The 21,384-nt window shown below is 43.0% G+C and overlaps 1 protein-coding gene across 1 annotated transcript in view; it reads left to right on the top strand.

Annotated features, from left to right (window-relative positions):
- Positions 1 to 21,384, top strand: part of NCF2 (neutrophil cytosolic factor 2) — a 45,616-nt gene that overhangs the window by 20,256 nt on the left and 3,976 nt on the right. Inside the window, exons 4-14 of the mRNA XM_027868611.1 lie at positions 4,723 to 4,857; positions 5,814 to 5,921; positions 7,434 to 7,493; positions 10,066 to 10,109; positions 11,476 to 11,617; positions 11,848 to 11,916; positions 14,021 to 14,096; positions 15,582 to 15,607; positions 16,159 to 16,310; positions 16,465 to 16,576; positions 20,374 to 20,551. Coding sequence (XP_027724412.1) covers positions 4,723 to 4,857; positions 5,814 to 5,921; positions 7,434 to 7,493; positions 10,066 to 10,109; positions 11,476 to 11,617; positions 11,848 to 11,916; positions 14,021 to 14,096; positions 15,582 to 15,607; positions 16,159 to 16,310; positions 16,465 to 16,576; positions 20,374 to 20,551 — 1,102 coding nt within the window. The remainder of the gene's footprint in view (positions 1 to 4,722; positions 4,858 to 5,813; positions 5,922 to 7,433; positions 7,494 to 10,065; positions 10,110 to 11,475; positions 11,618 to 11,847; positions 11,917 to 14,020; positions 14,097 to 15,581; positions 15,608 to 16,158; positions 16,311 to 16,464; positions 16,577 to 20,373; positions 20,552 to 21,384) is intronic.

Here is a 21,384-nt window from a genome sequence, read left to right as displayed (position 1 = left end):
CCTGGGCAAGTCACTTAACCCTGTTTGCCTCAATTTCCTCATCTGTAAAATGGCTGGAGAAAGAAATGGCAAACCATTCCATTATCTTTACCAAGAAAACCACAAAGGAGGTCATGAAGAGTCAGACATGATGGAAAAATGACTGAACAGCAACAGCAAACTCTATGTTTTCTAGTTTTATTGGGATTCCTTTCCCATCTAGGTCAGACATTATTCTATAGTCACAGCCCTGAACCTCAGACCTGAATCTCTCATGTGTATCAAACGCATGAGGCTGTGTGACCACTACCCATGTGACCCTGTGGCAAGTCACATCACCTGTCTGCCTCAGTTTCCTCAACTATAAAATGGGTTTAACAATACCACCTACCTCCCAGGGTTGTTGTGAGAGTCAAATGATAAGATATTTGTAAAGTGCTTAGCACAGTAACTGGCACATTGTAGGTATTATATAAATGCTAGCTGTTAAAAAAAAAAAATTCTTGGAATTTAAAGGCATTCCCAATCTGGCTCCAGCCTATTTTTCAAGACTCTTTGCTCATTGCTCCCCTTCACTATGCAGTTCAGCCAAACTGGGAAAAGGGAAGAGGAAGACAACAAGCTTTTAGTAAGTGCCTGCTGTGTGCTAAGGCATTGTACTAAGAGCTTTACAAGTATTTCAAAAAATTGTATTTGCTTTTCCCTGATTTGGGTCCTTCATCTCCAGCCTCCATGGCCTTGCACAGGCTGTTTCTCCCCATCAAGCCTTCCTCCCATGCTTTGAATGCTCTCCCTTCTCACCTCTGCCTCTTGGACCCCCCCAGCTTTCTTTAAGGCTCAGCTCAAGTGCCACCACTTTTGAGGTGTCTCTCTTAATTCTCCTAGTGATTAGTGCCCTGCCCCTTTACCCCCAACAAAATCACTTTGCATTTATTTTCTAAGCATTTAATATTTTCTTGATCCTGAACCTGGGCCATTTCTGCTTCCTCTCTTCCCCCCCCCCCCCCCCCAAAAAAGAATGTAAGGACCTTGAGGTCAGGGTTTGTGTTTTGTATTTGTACTTCCAACATCTGGTACATAGTAGATGCTTAATGAATGTTTTATTGATGAATGCAAAGTATCTCTCTCCTCAAATAGGAAGAGTAAGAATAAATGTGTTGTTCTTGACTGAAAAAGAGATTGCAGTTGGCCAGTTGGTTCAGGGGATTGGAGCATTGTTCTGAGACTAACTCACACCTGCACAGATGTTTCTTCACACCAGCTCTGTGAGGACGGTAGTATGAATTGTGTTGTTCATAGTTTACAAATGAGGAAATTGAGCCTCCAAGAGGTCATGGTGACTTGTCCACCAGAGTGGTACAGCTAATCCCTGTTGGAGTCACGATTTGAATTTGGGTTTCTATATTCTGAGTCTAGTTCTATTGGGATTCCTTCCCCACCTGGGTTAGGTGTTGTTCTAAAGTCACAGCCCATAACCACAATCCTGGATTTCACATGTGTATCCAAATGCCTGTGGTCAGGCTTGGTCAGAAGGCTTCCCATGGATCACTTGGCATAAACCCGTTGCCCCACTGCTCAAAGGACTCCAAGCACATGCCTCCGTAGCTTTGTCCTCGACCATGAAGAGCAGGTCATCACAATTATCAGGAAGAGTTAAATGGTTTTGCTTCCTTCAACCCACTCATCATCACGACACATCAACAGTTTTCATAAAGGTCTCTGAGAGGTAGTATAATACAATGAAAAGAACCCTGGATATGGAGTCAAAGGATCTGTGATCGAATTCTGGCTCTACTACTTATTACCTGAGTGACCTTGGGCAAGTTAATTAACCTCTCTGGTCCTCAGTTTTCTCATCTGTATAATGAAGGGGGTTGGAGGAGCTCGTTTCTAAAGTCCTTTCCAGTTCTCTCTATATGATCCAATGATCTTTATTTAAAAGAATCTCCAAGAAAAATTCTTTTTTGTTTCTCAGGCATGAGAAACTGAGATTTCCCATGTCAGATTCTAACCAGGACTAAAAATAGATCCTTCAGGGTCCTCCTGGAGCAGCCTGAGCCTCTGGGGATGTGTGTTTTTCACTCGAGCTCTGCTGCTGGAGCTGGGAAGTGCACTTCACCCCGCCATGGCCAAGAAGACTCGACTTCTTAGCTGGAATCAGCAGCTTTGGGAATGGTTAGGCTAAGATGGTAACAAAACAGAACTTCATGGAAATGCTATTCCACTGGTTTGGAGAGGACAACCAAATGATATCTGATTCCTTAAACCCTAAGTTCTCCTTCCTCCATAGATGTAGAATAAAGGCTGATCCCATAGATTCCACTGGAGTACGTGTCAAGTTAGGAAAGGGCAGCTGCTCCCTGGAGACGGCAGAAATGGACTTTGAGAGAGAGTTCAGAACTCCAACATCATAGCTTTTCCTACCCCTGCCCCTCCACCCTCAAATCAAACTTTGCCCAGAGCTCCACCATAGCAACTATACCATTCCACAGGCATTTTACAAGGCAGCCAGCCACCGAGGAGTGGAAACTCACCAAATCCTGAGACCTGCTATTGACAGACAACATTGATCTTCCAGGAGCTTAAAGCCCTTAACTGACTTACTTTCTTGTGCTCTCTCACCAGTTCTGTGAAGTCAAGAGGGGCCAAATATCCTGACTCATTTATAAATCAGACAGCTGAGAGGCTAAGAGAATGTTTGGGTCTGGAATAAAAACCACGTCTTGAGATTCCAAGGCCAGCTCCTTGACTATTTATGAAGGTGGGGGTGGGGGGTGAAGAGTGATGAAGGACTGTCTTGTAAAAGAGGAATTTGACTCAGTTAGACTCTTTGGCTCCAAAAGATGGAAGAACCAGGAGCAATGGGTTAAAACTGACCTTCTAGGCCAGGGATAGGGAAGTTGCGGTCTCGAGGTCACATGTGGCCCTCTAGGTCCTTGAGTTCAATCTTTTGACTGAGTCCAAATGTCACAGAACAAATTCCTTTAATGAAAGGATTTGTTCTGTAAAGCTTGGACTCAGTCAAAAGGCCACACTTGAGGACCTGTAGGGCCACATGTGGCCCTGAGGCTGCAGCTTCCCCACCCTTGTTCTAGACCAATTTAGACTTGATCTCAGGAAAAATATCCTAATAATTGGAGGTGCACCAAAGTGGAATGGGTTACCCCAAGAGGTCGTGGGTTCTCCCTCCATGGAGATCTTCAGGCAGAGGCTGGATGGTCAGTTGTTGGTGTGTCAACCAACAAGTAGGTACAGCTAGGTGACACAGTGGATAGAGCACCAGGCCTGGAGTCAGGAGGACCTGAGTTCAAATGTGACCTCAGATACTTTACCAGCTGTGTGACCCTAAACAAATCACTTAATTTCTGCTTCAGTTTCCTCATCTGCAAAATGAGCTGGAGAAAGAAATGGCAAAATGGGGATAATAACAGCACCTACCTCCCAGGGTTGCTGTGAGGATCAAAGGAGATAATAATTGTAAAGTATTTAGTGCAGTGCCTGGCACATAGTAAGTGCTTTATAAATGTTATTTAGTATTATTGTTATGTCATAATGGGAATTTCTTTTGTTGGAAAAATTATGGAAACATAGTCTGGAACCGGATTGTGAAAGGCTTTAAATGTTGAGCAATATTAAATTGAAGATTCAAGGCATGGAAGGCACTACCAACTCCCTGTCTTTTGCATGAAACTCCCTAGTTTTCCAGCCTGTGTATGATGAGGGAAGTGGAAATGAAAGAGGGTTGAGGCCTGGGCTGGTAGGGGCAGGGGAACAAGGGTGAGATGATGGAAAGGGTGAAGGTGACTAGGGCTTTTAGCCAAGGGGATGATCTTAGGGCCAGGTCACCATGTCTGAGGCCCTTGCTACTTCCTTCTGCCAGATTCATTTAGTTGGGGCAGAGCCAGGACTTTTGAAAAGTCCCCGGGCTGGGTGTGGGCCTAGATTTGGGCTTGGGCAGTTCTCTTTCACTTTTCACTTGCCAATCCACATTAATGGCCCAAATCAGTAGTGATGACAATAGAATTCTGGAAGGTGATGGACCAAAAGATAATGGGTCTTTCTACAGCCAAACATACTCCCAATGTAATCAATAGAAAGGGCATGAGGGAGATCCAGAACCCAGCTACAATTCCTATCCTCATAGTTTTCCCAGTCTAATATTCTGGTTGGTTTCCCAGACATTGTAAATGCAGACCTGGAGCGCCATTAGTGCCCAGATGCTAATCAGAGCCCGCCAGACAGGAAAAATCTGGAACGATGTTGGTCAGTAGGACCTTCAGCTTCCTTTCAGCATCTTTCGAATGAGATTTATTATTAAGACGATGCTTTTGCCTTCCTGCATATCAGACTTTCTTTGGATTAATTATGGATTAATTAACTTTGGATTAATTAATTATGGATTAACATACTCACTGGTCATAGCATCTCTACACACCCCTGTCCTCCCTTTGTAATTATGGCCTTGGTCTTCAAGCTGATTCTGCTCATTTCTGGATAGTGATGTTGATCTGGAACAGGTGATCTCCATGACCTTGAGTGCTGTACTGAAGGGCACAGGTGACACAGTGACTCAGTCTTTCCCCCAGTGGAGGCCAAAATTCCACGATGGGATGCATGGGATGCGCTTCTCCTTTTTAACAACATGGGCTACTTTCTGTTTCTAGATCTGGGCAGAGTTCCCACTTCTCTGCTTCCTATGTCTAAAGTACTCTCAGTCCTAATGGAGACACAACGGTTTTCTAGGTGTTATATAACATCGCTTTCATCCATGCCAAGAAAGAGGAATGGAAGAAAGCTGAGGAGCATTTGGCACTGGCCATGAGTATGAAGACGGAAGCTAGGCACTCCAAAATTGACAAAGCTATGGAAGCTGTCTGGGTAAGGTTCCCTCTGGGTAAGGGTGGCCGTGGGGTTTTCAGGGACTCTTCTTTCCTACTCTGGGGGAGGTGAAGGCCAAGTAACTTTGAAGACAGTGACTTGAGCTCTTGGGCCAAGGAATTTGTCTAACCAATTTGATTTCACAAAATGTATTCAGTTTTAAAATCAAAATGAATCCTCCATGTAAGAGGTAGGGACTAGTCCTGTGATTTTATTGTCATTGACAACTCCCTAAAGATGAAACTCTATCTACCAGTGCAGGTTGGTACATGTTCTACAACTTATGGACTTAGGGAATCTAGGGGCACTGTGACATTACATGATTTGCCCTGGCTCACATAGCCAGTATGTGTTAGAGAAAATACTTAAAACTTGGTCTTCTTGACTGAGACCAGCTATCTTACAAGTCATGGAAGGTGAGGTGGGGAAAAATAATCCAGAGTGTTTTGCTGTTCTCTCCAGATTTAGGAAGAAAATCTTGGGTCTTTGGAAAAGTAAATCCAACTTTGATCTTTGGGGCAAGGTCTCTCTGAATTTCTCCACAACAGTTAAATAAAATTATGGTTGAGAACAGGGGGATTTTTAGATCTGGGTGAGAAGATGAATAAGGAGAGAGAAGGTGTTGGAGCTTGGAATAAAGCCATTTGGGTGTTGGAAGGGTGGTGGTGGTAGAAATGACCCAGATTTGGCTTGATTGGGTTTAAAGATGAAAAAAATTTTAATTGAATTTATAAGGAATCACTCTTAAACCAATGTGTTTAGGACAGGTTAGGGATTATTAAGGAGTGGAATCAATATAAGTTCTGGGAGCAGATCTAAATGTCTCTAAGATTTTGGGATGGAATCTGAATGAGGGTGAGGAGAATTTGTGGCCTTTCTTCATCACTGAGTCACACAGCAAAGAGAAGCTCTGCCACCTGATCATGCAGGCATCATATATGATTTCTGTACCCTAGAAACAGAAGCTGTATGAGCCAGTGGTGATTCCTGTGGGGAAACTGTTCAGGCCTAATGAGAAGCAGGTGGCTCAACTGGACAAGAAGGATTACTTAGGCAAAGCTACGGTAAGAGGGAACAAGGACTCTTCTGTGGGTTTTCTGTAGCTTGAGTCACACAGAACAAGGTAGAACTGGCTCCTGAGGAAGTAGCCATTTTCCCTGGGGTCATCCTTCTGGAGTGGTGACTAAGGGTTGGGGTGGGGAAGGATATGTTTACAGCCAAGTGCCTTCATCTGCAAGAAAAGAGGGCTCATGGGATCGCAGAATCAGAATTTCAGAGCTCAGATGGACCTAGGAACCGGTCCCCAGATTCCTTTTAGTTCTACCTCCCAGTCTGAGCCTGGGAAAGAATCACATAAAAGATATTGATTAGTTGGAGGAGATTCAGAGGAGGGCAACCAGAATGGGGACAGATCTGCTGAGGACCAGCAGAAGGAACTGGGGTTCTTTAGCCTGGAGAAGAGAAGATTCAAAGGAAGTATAAGAGCTGTCTATACCATGTGAAAGAGGGGATATAGACTTGCCCTGTTCAATCCCGGAAAGTAAAACTAAGAGTAATGAGTACAACTTGTGAAGAAGCAGATTTAGACAGGAGAAAGTGAGAAAGGTCTTCAACTCACTGGATGAACCCCCTATAATGAACTTTTGGGAGAACATGGACAAGAGTTGCAAAAGATGGGTAAGCATGGGTGAGTGGCTGGCTGCACCATTAAATGGAACTCCCAGTTATTGATGTTATGAATTCATTCAATAACTGAGTCCAAAAAAACTTCCTAATAATAATTAGAATTATCCAAAAGTGGAATGGGCTACCTCATTAGGCAATGAGTTGCCTGTCATTCTGTATGTCTTCAAGCACAAGCTGGATGATTATTTGTTGGGCATATTGTAGTGGAGATTATTTTGATTGAACTAGAAAGGACTGGGATCCCTCTAAACCTGTGATTCCCTAAAATTATGTAAAAATTAGTTACCTTCTGTTAGATCCCATGGCTATTTGACCAGCTAAGAGGAGGAAGAACAATCAGGGCGGTGGCTGAATAATGACTGTGAATGCTTTTCTGAAACCCCTTTAACAAATATCCTGATGGTTTTGAGAGAATCCTCATCTCCCCAACCTTAGGGTTCCAATACTCACTTAAATGGTGGTGATCAAATCTAAACACTAGAATCCTTCTAAAACCAGCTCTTGCAGCTTTTCAAATCCTGTGAAATTTAGCCAGAGTGAGCCTTTGGCCAGAAACTTGCATTGCATAACTGAACAGACCCAAGAATTTCTGACCTTTGCAAATTTAACTGAATATTGTTTGCTTTTGATTTAGCTCTGAGCCCCCAATACCTGCCTGTGCAGCTTTTCTAGATACCATGAGAAAAGGTAGTGCTAGGACTCAAAGGGAACTTCTTTCTTCATTTACTGAAATATGTATCTGTAAGGCCTGTGACCCAAATCCTTGCTGTGATAACCAAATACCCAGGGAAGCCATAAATGATGATTAATCTAGGGCAAGGAAAAAGAAGGAAAAACAATGGGAAGGCAGGAATAGTGGAATCTTCATATGCTCCCTTCTTCTGTTTCAGGTTGTAGCATCTGTCGTGGATCAAGACAATTTCTCAGGATTTGCCCCTCTGCAACCCCAGGTGAGGTAGTCCTAACCTCTTTTCATTTGTAAACATGTGTGTATGGTTGTCCTAAATGGGGGAGATTTCTTGATTCAAAGCTCCCATAAGATAACTTCTTAATGTTTCTAGGCACTCTCTCTTTAAATGTCATTTGACCTCCAAGGGAAGGCAGCATCTAAATTCTTAATCTAGAATCTTTCTGAAACTGGAATTTACTGCTCAAAAGAATCTTGGCTTTCTATGTCATCTATTTTTTTTGCCTCCCCTAAAAGCCATTTCCTATTATGTGTTTTCTCTAGAAAATTAGCTGTTGAACAAAAAAGACTTTTCCTTGGAGTCTCTTCTTTCCAATCCATTCTTCCCTGTCAAGGAGTAATTAAAGGAATCTGTTGGACACTTGGGTTGGAGAAAGTTCTGGGACTTCTTGGTCTGACTCATTTACAAAGCACAGAAGACATTGTGTAGATAATTTTTTTGTTTTTAAATTAATTTTTTTCATTTAACAAAAATTTACCTTCTTTCCCACCTACTCTCCCCCTCCCCCACACCACACCACAGAAAACAAAAGAAAAATAAAACCCTTGTAATAAATATGGTCAAGAAAAACAAAGTCCTGCATTGACCATATTTAGAAAAAAAAAAAAAGGTCTCAGTCTCTATCCTGAGTCTACCTCTCTGCCAGGAGGTGGATGATAGCATGTTCCATTCATGGGTCCTCGGGAATCATGGTTGGTTATTTCGTTGATCAGAGTTCTTAAGCCTTTCAAGATTGTTTTTCTTTACAATGTTGTTTTTATTGTATAAATTGTTCTCCTGGTTCTTGTGTGATTGATTTAACAAGAACACTCCCAGGAAGAATAATTTCTACTCCCACTCATAGGTAAAAAACAAGGGTTGATCGTGACCTGAATAACCCAAGAGCTTGGAATGCATACCATTGTTGGGTAGGGAAGAGGCTTTAAACTGGAAATGAGACAAGTTAAATGAATATTAGGAGTAGGAAGACCCTCATTCTAAACCAGCAGAGGAGTGGCATCTGAATATATGATGATACGTAGACATACATACACACTGTGATCAAGCATGTCTGTTTCTAGGGCTCACTCCACTATGGTGGCACTCCCAATTCACCAGAGATCAGAGTATTACTAACATGAAAAGTAGCCAAATGCCTAGTGACTGGGAGAAGGGGAACAGGGAGGCAATGGGAGCTTTTTAATGTTTCTTTTTACAACCTGTAAATGAGGTGGAAGGCATAGTGGATAAAGTGTTCAACTGGAAATCATGAAGACTTAGGTTCAAATCCTGACACTTGATAGCCAGCTATGTGATCATGGGCATGTTCTCTGACTTCAGTTTTCCTGATATGTAAAACAGGGATAATAAGAGCTGTGGTACCTACCTCTCAAGTTTCCTGTTAGGATCAAAGATAACTCAATTAACTTGTTGTGCAACATAAGGCAATATGCAAATTTTAGATAGAAAAGATCAACAAGTGTTTAAATGGTCTCTAAAGAGCTACAGATATTATTTTATAAGGCCAAATAAGAATAATACAGGAACTCTTAAGAAGAGTAATCAGCCTCAAAGAAACATACCAGCTCAGACAAAGGGGCCATCAGGCAGTAAGAAAAATTTACCTGGATCAGGATGTCAGGTGATTTACAATGGGAAGATTGATCCTGCTTGGATTAGTCCAATATGATTAGTCATATTTAGCCTGAAGAAGAGAAGACTTGGAGGGGGAGTCCTGATAGCTATCTTCAAATATTTGGAGGGCTGTCATATGAAGGAGGGATTAGGCTTTTTCAGTTTGGTCCCAGAAGGTAGAACCAGCAACAATGGCTGTAAATTGCACAGAAGACAATTTAGGCTCCTTTCTGATGATCAGAGCTACCCCAAAGTAGCACGGGCCTGGGCGTGGTGGGTTCTCCCTCCTTAGAGGTGCTCAAGCAGGGGCTGGATGACCACCTGCTGGGTATGTTCTAGTGCAAATTCCTTTCTTGTATTGTTGGACTAGATGGGTGCCAGGTCCCTGCCAACTCTCATATCCGGTGATGCTGTGACTGTTCTTTCCAAGAATTATCTTGAACACTCAGAAATAGCATAAGGTGATGTCTTCAGAACAAAACTCCTGGGACTTGCTCGAAAAAGGGACAGAGGGTCACCAGCAAAATAATTTCTAGGGAATCATGCGAGTCTGTGACAATTGACTTATCTGGAAGTTGGATTTGGCTTCAACTTGGTTCCAGCCTTGGTTAAGCCTTTAGTAAGAAAAGTTCAAAGGAGGTAATGCCTTCCAGTGTATATTCAGAGTGCTGTTCTCTCTCCTAGGGAATTTCCTGATCAAGTCAAAAATGCATTCTGTGGATTCCTGGGACTGGAAAACTATTTGCACTATCATTAGTGGTTTGCTTTCTCTTTTTCTCTCCCTCTCTTCCTTCTCTTTAGATCTAATTCACAGTTGTTATGAGGCAAGCACTTGGCAAATTTGAATTAATGAATTTTTATTAATTTAAATCTTTTTGTTTCTTTATTATTTTTCCTTCCCTTTATTTATTATTATTCCTTTCTCCTTAACTCTCAATAGACAGCTGAACCTCCCCCAAGACCCAAAACACCAGAAATTTTCAAGTAAGTACTAGCACTAATACTTAAACCAAGAGAATACTTCAGTTCAAAGTCCCAAAGTAGAGTTTATATGTATTGTTGGAGGGTAAAGATGATAAAGCTGAGAAAAATATTAAAATCAAATGGAACTCTATTGGAGTTCAGACAGAGCTATTACCAGAAATTTTTGCACCTGGAATGGAGAGACGGGACCTCAATTGGGGTGTAACTACTGAGGCTAGGGAAGAAGCACCCTCTAAATTTCAGCACCTAGGGGCAAGGCACAGCTGCTCTGCCCTAGGTATGACTCTGATCTTAGATCCACCTTTTTTTTTTTTCAAAGTAGTTGTGGGAAAATTGGATGGTATTGTGGAGAAGGGAGATCTGCTGTTTTTGGTAGGATGTCTAGCCCCAGCATCCAGTACCCACAACGTTGGATGATGAAATTGTCAAAATTCAGAGCTGAACACTGGGCAAAAAACATCTAGCGCCATCAACCACCACCCTAGTGGGTGAGGCATTCTTCTCAGTACCTATGAGACAAGGTCAGCAAAGGGCCAAGCCCAGATCTGCAGAAGGGGGTGGAAAGTCTCTCCAATGACAGGCAAAGAGTGGGAAGAAAGAATGCAGCTCCACTTCTCTTCTTTCCTGTGTGGGTTTTAGATTTGGGATTGGTATGATACTTTCTGAAGAAAGAAATTACAGGAAGGACTTGAGAAAAGAAAGTCATTCTCCCACAGGATAAGGGACAAAGTACTCCATAACCCACCCCTTAAGAATTCCCACTCAAAATGAATAAAGCAACCTGGCACTAAGGAGGCGAGAGAACAGGAAAAGACTGGGGAGAAGTTACTAGGATTTAAATAAGCAAAATGTCTACAAACAAAAAGGGCTGAGAAGAACCTAAAAACAGAGGAGAGTCCTGAGAGGAAAATTCTGGTGCTTTAGTTAGGAAAAACAAGGAAAAATGGAAACCCAGTGAGTGGATCTGGAGGACTGATTGACTCCTATATCTAACCCAGGCCTTTGTCAAAATTTAGAGGGTGTTGACAGACTTGTTCTCTATCAGCAAATAAAAGGAACTTAGCTACCCCATTAGCAAGAATAATGAGTTAAAATAGGGAAGTTCCAGATGGTACTTCCCCTCCACCCCCTCCACCCCCTCCACAGTGGTTGTGCCCCAAGTGCACCCCTTCCTTCTCTATTTTGTCCCCTTCCATCTCTCCCCCACCCCAGGAGAAATCTCCCCAGCAAGGGCAGGATGTCTGCCTACAACAGGTTAGTTTCCCTAGTTCAATCCTGATGTCCAAGGTCCCTCCACTCCCTTCTCTCAGTTGCTTGTCCCAGGGCCCAGAATTTCTAGTTCTGTTTCCGGTCTGACCCTCTTCAGGGCCCTGGAAGGAGAAGCACATCGGGTGCTATTTGAGTTCACACCTGAGACATCAGAGGAACTCCAAGTCTTGCCAGGAAATATTGTCTTTGTCCTGAAGAAAGGAAATGATAACTGGGCCACGGTCATGTTCAATGGGAAGGTACACAGTGTGACAAGGGTGCTGTGTTGTTTATATGGATGCTTGTTGTTCAATCCTGAAGCTTTCTGAAAAGCTATATCTGCTCTCCCTTCCCCCCGGCCCCCTCCCCTGCCCCCTTGATCCCAGACAAACCAAAGAGCGATTTCAGTGCCATTTCCCTGGATTTCCTTTGGGATATGGGTGTCTAGGGTCTTCCTTCTTTCTTTCATGTTTGCACTGTTATGCTGCAGAAAGGACTTGTCCCTTGCAATTACCTGGAACCTGTTGAACTCCGGATCAATCCTCAACTTCAAAACCAGGTAAAACCACACTTGGGCCCAGAAGACTTAACCCTTGTTGCTCTTGCGTCCAAAAACAGCTGCATGGCAAGGACGGAGGAGATTAGTGTACACATTGTAGCTAACAGACATTCAATAAATACAGAACAGAAATTGGGGACCTTGGTGGAATGTATTACCAACCTTTGTCCCTCTCATCTTATCGATTCACACACGTAGCATATAGCCAAACTGTGGTTTGGTACCCACATGAATGCTTGCCAGGATGTGGCTTTGGATGAGGTGTCTCACAGATTTATAGCATGGTTATCCCTTCCCAGATTTCCCTGTGGTTATAATGGGTTGTTTTTTTTTTTTTCAGGACTTCAAGGATTTGTGATTTTAGTGCAGATAGAATTAGTAGATGTTCTTAGTAAATTATTGGGCTAAAGAATTCATTATCTGATAGATGACCTGTAGATGAGCACTTTCGAATCTACCTAATCTGCCATATAGTCTTATTACCAGCTCTGTATTGGAAATCTTTTTTTAGTTTGGTTGGACCTACTACAGGTCACATTTATTGGCATGATTCCAGATCATCTACATGCCAGGAGGCATCCTCAGAGTAGATTTTTGGTGAAGGGATTTTTGTGATTCTTACTTGGGAAAAAAAATGAGTAGCCTACTTCCTTTCTCATCTGTTCCCTCTTCATTTAAGTCTTCCACAGAGCTGCCAAACTGATATTCCTAAAGCACAGGTTTGAGTGTGTTGCTCCCCTGCTCAAGAAGCTCCAATGGCTCCCTATGGCCTCTAGGATAAAATACAAACTTGTCTGGCATTTAAAACTCTTCACATTCAGGTTGCTGCCTACCTTTCCATGGTTACTGTGCATGGCTCACCTTCACACATTCCATGTTTCAGCCAATCTAGCTCCCTGCCTTTGCACAGGCTGTCTTCCATTCCTGGAAAGCCCCCTTATTCACTTCCACTTCTGAGAACTTCCAGTTTCCTTCAAGGCTTAGTACAGATGCCAGCTCCTATCAAAAAAAATTAACTTGTAATTACTTCAGTCCTCTTCAAAAGTGAAGGACAGACAAAAAACAATTTTCTACAATTATCTGTAGATAACCGTTTCCTCCCAATAGATTGTAAGATCTTTGAGGGAAGGGACTGTTGTTCCCATTTTGTCTGTTTCTCCAGCACCAGGGATAGCGCTTGTCACACACTAGGTGGTTAATACATGTCTGTTTTATGAAAGATGCCAGAATAATACATTAAACACACACACACACACACACAGAGAGAGAGAGAGAGAGAGAGAGAGAGAGAGAGAGAGAGAGAGAGAAATCTACCTCATAGTAGTATAGTATTGGAAGCCCCTATGAAAAGAGCATTATTTAACCACCCTCTGAGGCAGGTCTGCTCTCCCGTTGTTCCCTGACTTCCCTCTGGCTTGACTAGGTCTCTCAATCATTCTGCAAACCAGTCCGACATAAGGTGGATTCTGACTTTTTTAGATCATACAATAGATCTGTCTTTTGTCAATTCAACAAACATGTATCAAGCACTTACAACGCTGAAGGCATTTGTCAGGTGCTGGGGATAGAAAGACGAAACAAAAGACTACCTGGGCCCTCGAGGCACTGACATTCCTATAGGAATCAGTTTGTCTCTGGATACTGAATATCTAGTATCTAGTATTTTCACAATGTGAATAAGCTCTGACAAGTTGGGCACCCTCTGAGAATGTGTGGCAATGTTTCCTTTTGCAGAGGGCTGGGCCTCTGCTCCTGAGAATTGTGCGCATAATCCCCATGGTACAGGGGTGGAATCTGTTGCGCACCAGACGTCTCTGGCTGCAGCTGAATTAGTTCTCTCCCCCTCCTCCCCTCCCTGGCAGGTAGCAATGGGGGTAGGGGTAGGGGTGCATTTGATGGAGTTTCTTGTCCTTGTTTCTGCCTCATTTGCAGTTTTCTGCTGTTTAAATCTGCCCATCTCCCTTCCAAGTTTTTGTCCTCTTGCCATTCCCCCAACTATTCCTTGAAATCACTTCTATTTGGTTTCATTAGCCAGGAGAATCTCCAATTTCTATTACTTAGAACTCTATCTATAGAACTGACTGTCACTTACTTTCATGTCCAGGAGGAAACCTCTCCAGATTCTGATATCCCAGAACCACCCAATTCCAGAGCTCCTGGAAAGCCTCACATGCGCCCAGGTCAGTGACCTTCTTGGAAAATTTGTTCTTTCCAAGCACTGAAGGCACCAACAGTCAACAATTACATTGACCTTTTCTGCTTGATTTTGAGCCAGCCATGCATCCAATGTACCCTCTTACTTGGGGGGAGGGGCAATACCAGGTAATGTTCACAATATCCCATGAATATACAGAACCAGCATCTTCTTCTCTTTTGGACGAAGTAGTCCCTGCCCCAACTCCAAATCACAATATGGCAGCTGCCCTGCCTAGCTCCCTGCCAGTCCTGACAAAGAACTCTGGGTACTACTAATTCACTAGAACACTAGCACATAGTAGGCACTTTAAAAATACTTGCTTACCTGATTTTCAGATGCTGAGTGTCAGGAAGGTATAACCTAGCATAATAGAGAGAACATTGGATTTGGAGTCGGGGGAACCCTGGGATCAAAACTTGACTCTGTAATCTACTACCTGTGTGACCTTGGGCAAGTTACCTCTCTGAGCTTTTATTAAATAAGAGGGTTGGACTAGTGGTATAGGCAAGTCACTTTTGGACAGCAATCTATAATTCTATGAAATTCCTTGAGTTCCAAAGCCAGCCTGATGTTAAATATCTGCTACCTGTATGTTCTTTGAGAGCAGAGGCAGGACCTACTTGTACATTTAGGGTAAAATCCTGGCATTTTCGAGATGAAAAGGGCTTAATGCTTCCTGTAGGAAACTTGAGAAGCGAGTGGAATTTTTGAACTCTGAAGGGCTGGAAGAGTCCATTAATACTCATCAACATAACTCTATGTTCCTGACCAGGAGAATAGATTTATCTATCCTTTTTGTACCACTTTGGGAAACTTTTCTAACAAAACAAAGCATAGAGGAAGAACCTTAAAGATTATTTGGGGGAGCAAGGATCCTGGGTTTAAAAAGCATCATTAGAAATATTAGAAGCCCGTTTTACAGGGAGGTTATGGTCACATAGGGAGTAAGGGGCAGAGCAAGAATTTGAACCCCGACTCCCTCGTTTCAGATCCAAAGCTCTTTACACTACATGGTGGCTAGCTAGCTAGATCCTCAATTCTTTGGACTAAGTCAGGAGGAGGTTGGAGGGAGGGTAGCTGCTGGCTGGCAAAGAAGAAATCATGTAATCCAACTCTCTCATTTCTATAAATGAGGAAATAGAGACCCTAAGGGACGGGGGGTGGGAGGGTGGGGGGAATGATGTAAATGACTTAGCCAGAGTCATACGAGTAGTTAGTTAGCTGAGCCCACTTTCTTTAACTCTCAATCCAGTATTTATGCTGAAGCATACCTGCATGATGGCTTAAGCTTCAAAAACAATTGTCTTCTATATTTACCACTGAAGGTAAAATAGAGAGGAAGACTGCCTGCCTTCCCAAACAAATAGCCAGCGCTCACTGAAGCTCGCATTGTGCATGAGATAGATGCTAGCCAGCTACAGTTCATTCACTTGTGTTTTCTTCTTATTTCTTTCCCTGCTCCATTTAGGCATGAAGCAACCAGAAGAGCAGACAGTAAGGATTTTCCTTCTATGGTTTCATCTGGGAGGACAGGCCAATTTGCTATAGGGACCAGTACTGGCTTTCTAGGACAGGGGCTGAGTGAGAGGAATAAAAAGCCAGTCCTAGCCTCCTAGAACATTAGAGCTGGAAGGGAGCTTAGAAACCATTTTTGTCTACCCCCGTCATTCGTCAGATGAGGGAAGTGGAGCCAGGAAAGAAATGTCTTTCTCAAGGTCAAATAATGACTTAATGTCAGACATAGAATCAGAACACAGGCTTCTTGGTTCCCACACAGTATTCCTGACCAAATCAAGTCTTTGGATTGGAGGTTTCCCCATCCCTTTGCAAACACATTTCCCAAAGGAGTAGGCTTTGACTTCTTGGATGGTCAGTCAATAAACATTTATTAAGTACTGACTATGTACCTGGTTCTATCAGAGAGAGAATTCCCACATGAGATAGGAGATTGGAGGAGATCCCTGGGGAGGTCACTACTAGTGCCTGAGGGGCATTGTCAAGAGATCTTCCTCTGGTGTCCACCTCTTGTTTTGACCTCCTCACAGGACCTAAAGCTCAGTGTCCCCACACCATACACCCTCAAAGTGCACTACAAGTACACAGTGGCCATGGAGATTCATCCTGGGCTTCCCTACAGTGAGATCTTGGACATGGTGTGCAAAAAACTGGAGCTGCTCCCTAAGCACACTAAGCTGAGGTGCGTCCTTGTGGATGGAGGGGCATCCAGCTAAGCTGGAGATTGAGGGAGGGTAGGCAAGTAACCAGGCCGAGGACTAATAGTGACTAAGGTATAGATATGATCATTTCTGGTGCCACCATGTCCTCTCCCTTTACTTCTGACCCCTTAACAGCTATCGGCCGGGGGATGACAAGGGCCTCATCACCCTTTCAGAGGAAAACGTGAAGAATGTGTGGAGCCACGTGAAGAACTATTGTCTAACTCTCTGGTGTGAATACACGGTGGTGAGTATGCCTAGGGTTGTGTTTCCATCATTCTATTCATTCATCTTTCATTTTAAGTGGGAGTATTATTTTTGGTCTCTATTGCTTTCCATTGGAAATAACGTCCAAAAGCAACCTGTCTACTGACATTTTTTAGGTAGCTAGGTGGCTAGAATGCTGGGCCTGGAATCAGGAAGATCTGAGTTCAAACCTGGGCTCAGACACTTACTAGCTGTAAAACTTAACCTGTTTGCCTCAGTTTCCTCTAATGTAAAATGGAGATAGCAGAGTGAGATAATATTTGTAAAGCACTTAGCACAGTGCCTGGCCCACAGTAGGTGCTATCTAAATGCTTATTGTCTCCCCTTCCCCACTTTTGAGACTGGGTCTCCTATCTCACCCAGGCTTGAAATGCAGTGGATACTCATGAGTTGATCCCTCTGTTGATCTACATGGGAGCCTTCATCTGATTTTTCTAGCATGGCTGGGTTTGTTTCTCCTTAGGCAACATGGTATGAGGCAGGTAGGTGATACAGTGGATAGAATGCTGGGTCAGGAGTCAGGAAGACTCATCTTCCTGAGTTCAAATCTGGCCTCAGACACCTACTAGCTTGGTGACCCTGAGCAAGTCACTTAATCTTGTTTGCCTCAGTTTCTTCCTTTGTAAAATGAGCTGGAGAAGGAAATGGCAAACCACTCCAGTGTCTTTGTCAAGAAAACCCCAAATGGGGTCATGAAGAGTTGGACATGTCTGAAAAATGACTGAAAGCCAACATGGTGGCCCTCTATTCTAAGGATCTCACCTATTCATCTCATCTATTCTATCATCTCAACTATTCTAAGGATTAAACATTAATGGTGAACCCAACAAACAGATCAACTTAATCCTTTGCTGCTCAATGATCTCAAGTGCTTGACCAGACCACTCTTCACTGCTATTGAAATCTTAAAGTCTACTGAATGTCAGTTGCCACATCTGACTTTTTATGTTTTACAATCACCACCATATATCATGGCCACAAATAATAGCTTGAAGATGAGCTTAATGACAATAATTTCTCACCCTTTTGCATAGGATCATAGGCTTTAAGGATAAAAGTGAAAAAAGTCCAAGTACAGCCCCCTCCCCATTTTACAGATGAGGAAACTGAAGCCGAGACAAATCGAGTGGTTTCCCAAAAGTCATTCAAGTAGTAAGTAGTAGGATTGGGATTGGATTCCAGGTCCTGATTCCAAATTCACTGATGTTTCCTTCTTCCCACTGGGCTATGACTAGTCCCTGGCAAGTCCAGACATGAGGACAAAATTCTTTGAAGGAGGAAGAAAATAGTGAACTCTTCACAAGGCAAAGATGTCACTGACCCCAGAGAACAGGGGCAAGTTAATCTATAACCTTTAAGGTGAACTGACACCTACAATCATAAAGTGAATTTGCAGCAGAGTCAAGGACTGAAGGTTGGAACAGTTTCCATTTTTGTCCTTTGACCATGTGTCCAAGAAAGCATTAGGACTAGACAGTAGGGAAATTGAGACCAAGAGAAATGAGCTCATTTGCCCAAGGTGGAATGGCCAATAAAAGGCATAGTTTCCTTCCTTCCTTCCTTCCTTCCTTCCTTCCTTCCTTCCTTCCTTCCTTCTTTCCTTCCTTCCTACTTCCCTCCCTCTCTACTTTCCTTCCTTTTTTCCTTCCTTCCTCTCTCCCTCTCTTCCTTCCTTCCTTCCTCCTTCCCTTTTTTCTTCCTTCCTCCCTCTCTCTCTCCCTCATATTCTGATGGATCTGTGTTTTCAATACTGGAAGTACTTACCCCAATGGGGCAGGCCACAATTTTTTTATCCACATATTCTCCTTTTCTGTGACTCTTGTCCATATTCTCCTTTGAATCTCCAGGGGTTAGAAACTGGAATTCATGACAGGGACCAACATTTTAGCCCCCCTGGTGTTTCCAATGTTGATGTCAACCTATGACTCATATGTTTGGAAAGCCTCTCTGCCCCCATAACTAGGTCCTAGCTTATATTCTTTGTGGAAGGTGGCAAGAACCAAATCCCTGAAAGTGCCTTTTTTTTTTAAGACTATATAACCTTGAAGTCATTTCCTTTCAATTGAAGCTAACTTGCTATTTTGACTAGATGAACCAAGCACAACCATTTTCAGGCTCTTCAGTGGGACAGTTTCCTTTTTCATGATGACCTTATGATATTTGAGAGAGCTAACATCTCCAGTTCATGCATCGTTGTGAGAAAACCACCCAGGACTGTAGCTCCAGATATGGAGTTATAGTGGTCTACTATCCATTGATGCCCACACACCCAACACCTCCTCAGTCTAGGAGACTGAAGTTGCTATTGAGAAACCTAAGCAAACTCTCTTCCCGCTGTCTACCTTTTTTTTCTTTTTTTGGGGCTGCATTTCTAGCCTATAGAATTTGCATTTATTCTTTCCTAGAAAAACCGCAGTATGTGAACAAATGCTCTGAAGAGCTATGACTTGAAAGCTATAGCTGGGACTAGAAATAAGTGCAGAAGACCTGGTAGGGAAAATACTAATATACTCTACCAGATCTATGCCAGCTGAAGAGCTGGAAACAGGTTTCAACAGTGTTAAAGCGAAGATTTCCTTTCTCAGGTCCCTTCTTTTTTTTCCTTCCTCTATCCTTCACCTTTTGCCCCCAAAAGATATTGGAAGAGCTAATTTGGAGACATTTAAAAGGCAGAAATTTTTCATAAAGGATACAAAGTGGGAGGAAATAGATTAAACACTGGGGATGGTGAAGGAGGGAGCTCCGTGAGGATAAATGTAGCAAATGATACTCCAATAATTGAATAAATCTGTGAAATTATGGGTATTGATTGCTCTTTCCCATGATGCAAGTAGTAACCTATCCATGGCTGCTGATTCCACGTGACTCTTGTCTGTGTTTTCCTATAAGTTTGGCATGAGGGGTGGGGGGGAGCACCCAATGTGTATAGAGGCCTTATTCATTTTCCCTTGGCATAGAAAAGATACCAGAATAGTACACAAGCCATTCATTGGCTATCCATGAGTTTGGAAAATTGACTTGATAAAATAAATATTATTATTTGGATCCAGTTTCCTTTCCCCTGAATTTAAATGGTATAAACTGAGACCCTAGGAGTAAGCAAATCCTGGTGTCCTAAAATTGAGAATACTTTTACCTAGATCTTTTCATTATCTGTCTTTTGACCACAACCCCTCAGAGTTGTAATGACCATCAGTTTCTTCATCTGTAAAACGAAGATAACAATGGCACCTACTTCACGGGGTTGTTGTGAGGATCAAACGAGGCCACCCATGTAAAGCATTTTATAAACCTTAGAGTGCTTCATAAATGTGAATTGTTACTATCTGTGGTTTCATTGGTCAGTACTCCCTCCACTGGTACAGATTGCAACCCATCTGAACCTTCTCATTCTGTGTGGCACATACTCACATCTGCCTATGAATCCTTCAGAACTAGAAACTAGAATTTCTGACAAAGTCCAACATTTTTGGCCCTACCGGTGTTTCCAATGTTGGTTTAAACTATGTCTCAGGAAACTATCTGCCCATTTAACCACATACCACATACAGACTGACATACTTTGTGGAATGGTGATAGGAATGAAATACTTTCAATGACTTTTGTGTTTTTTAAGCTTCCTGCCATCAAGGCAGTTCCCTTTGATCATAACCAACCCACCATTTTGACTTGGTGTCCCAAGTACTACCACTGAAGTCCAACGGTCAGTTTTCTTTCTAGTGAGATACAATCACACAAGTTCAAAAGCTGGGGCAAATGGAACCTTTGATATTGCAGGGTGACCAAGGCTTTCCGGAAGTACCAAAGGAAGAAGGGACTTTAAATGATAATATCCATGTGACAGAACCTCAACAGAAAGAAGGAAACCAAGTGTTGGCACTATTCAATTATGAAGCTTCACAACCAGAGGACCTGGAATTTCTAGCCGGAGACGTGATCCTGGTGTTATCAAAAGGCAAGTTGGCTTTGTGTCCCCAATGCCTTGATTGAAAGTTCTTTCTCCATAGTTAATACTCAACTATCCATGGTAGACAAGTGCCTAGACAGTACTGAACAAATAATCTTCAGGCAAACTTCTAGTTACGTAGACTCATAGAGTTGGAAGAGAGATACTAGAAAGAATCTAGTACAATCCTCTTAAGGAATCTAAGACCCAGAGATATGGAGGGACTTGCACAAGGTCATATGGCCAATAAGTGGAAGGACTCAGACGTAGGTCCCTTGCTTCATGGCCCGGGGGCTCTTCATTAGCTCCAACTTCTTTCCCAGATGAAAATATTCTCAACAACCAGTGCGACATTCATCTCTGACAAAGTTTTTATCACGAAGCAGAGAAACGGGGGGTTTGAACTGCATCACCCCTGCCCTCCCTGGCTGTCCTTCTCTGACTATGCAACGAGCTGGAGCAAAGACAGGAAGCAACTGGTGAACTCAAAGGATTAGGTAGCCTCCAGCTGAGAACTGCCCGAGCACGAGACGTTGACTGTGTCTCGAAGCCATAGAGAGAGGCAAGGGGCCAGAAGTTCTTCCTCTGACAGAACCAGATAGGCTTAGGTTCACACATCTGGAGCTGGAAGGGACTTTGGAGGCCTACCCCTGGCCCAACCCCTTCATTTCATAGGGGAAGCCACTGAGACATTTTCCCAAAAGATCTGGTTGAAGATTGTGAAGCCGGAGGCCCAGATCAGCCCACAGAAGCCTAGGAAGTTTTGGGTTAGACAAGTTGAAAAAGGAGCAGGAACAGTGACATAGAACATACAGAGCCAAGGCTGAGGTTTCTCAGCCTCA

The sequence above is a fragment of the Vombatus ursinus genome, unplaced genomic scaffold (assembly GCF_900497805.2).
Source record: "Vombatus ursinus unplaced genomic scaffold, bare-nosed wombat genome assembly UNPS02014789.1, whole genome shotgun sequence".
NCBI classification, from domain to species: Eukaryota; Metazoa; Chordata; class Mammalia; order Diprotodontia; family Vombatidae; genus Vombatus; species Vombatus ursinus.
This window is presented reverse-complemented; position numbering and strand designations above follow the sequence as displayed.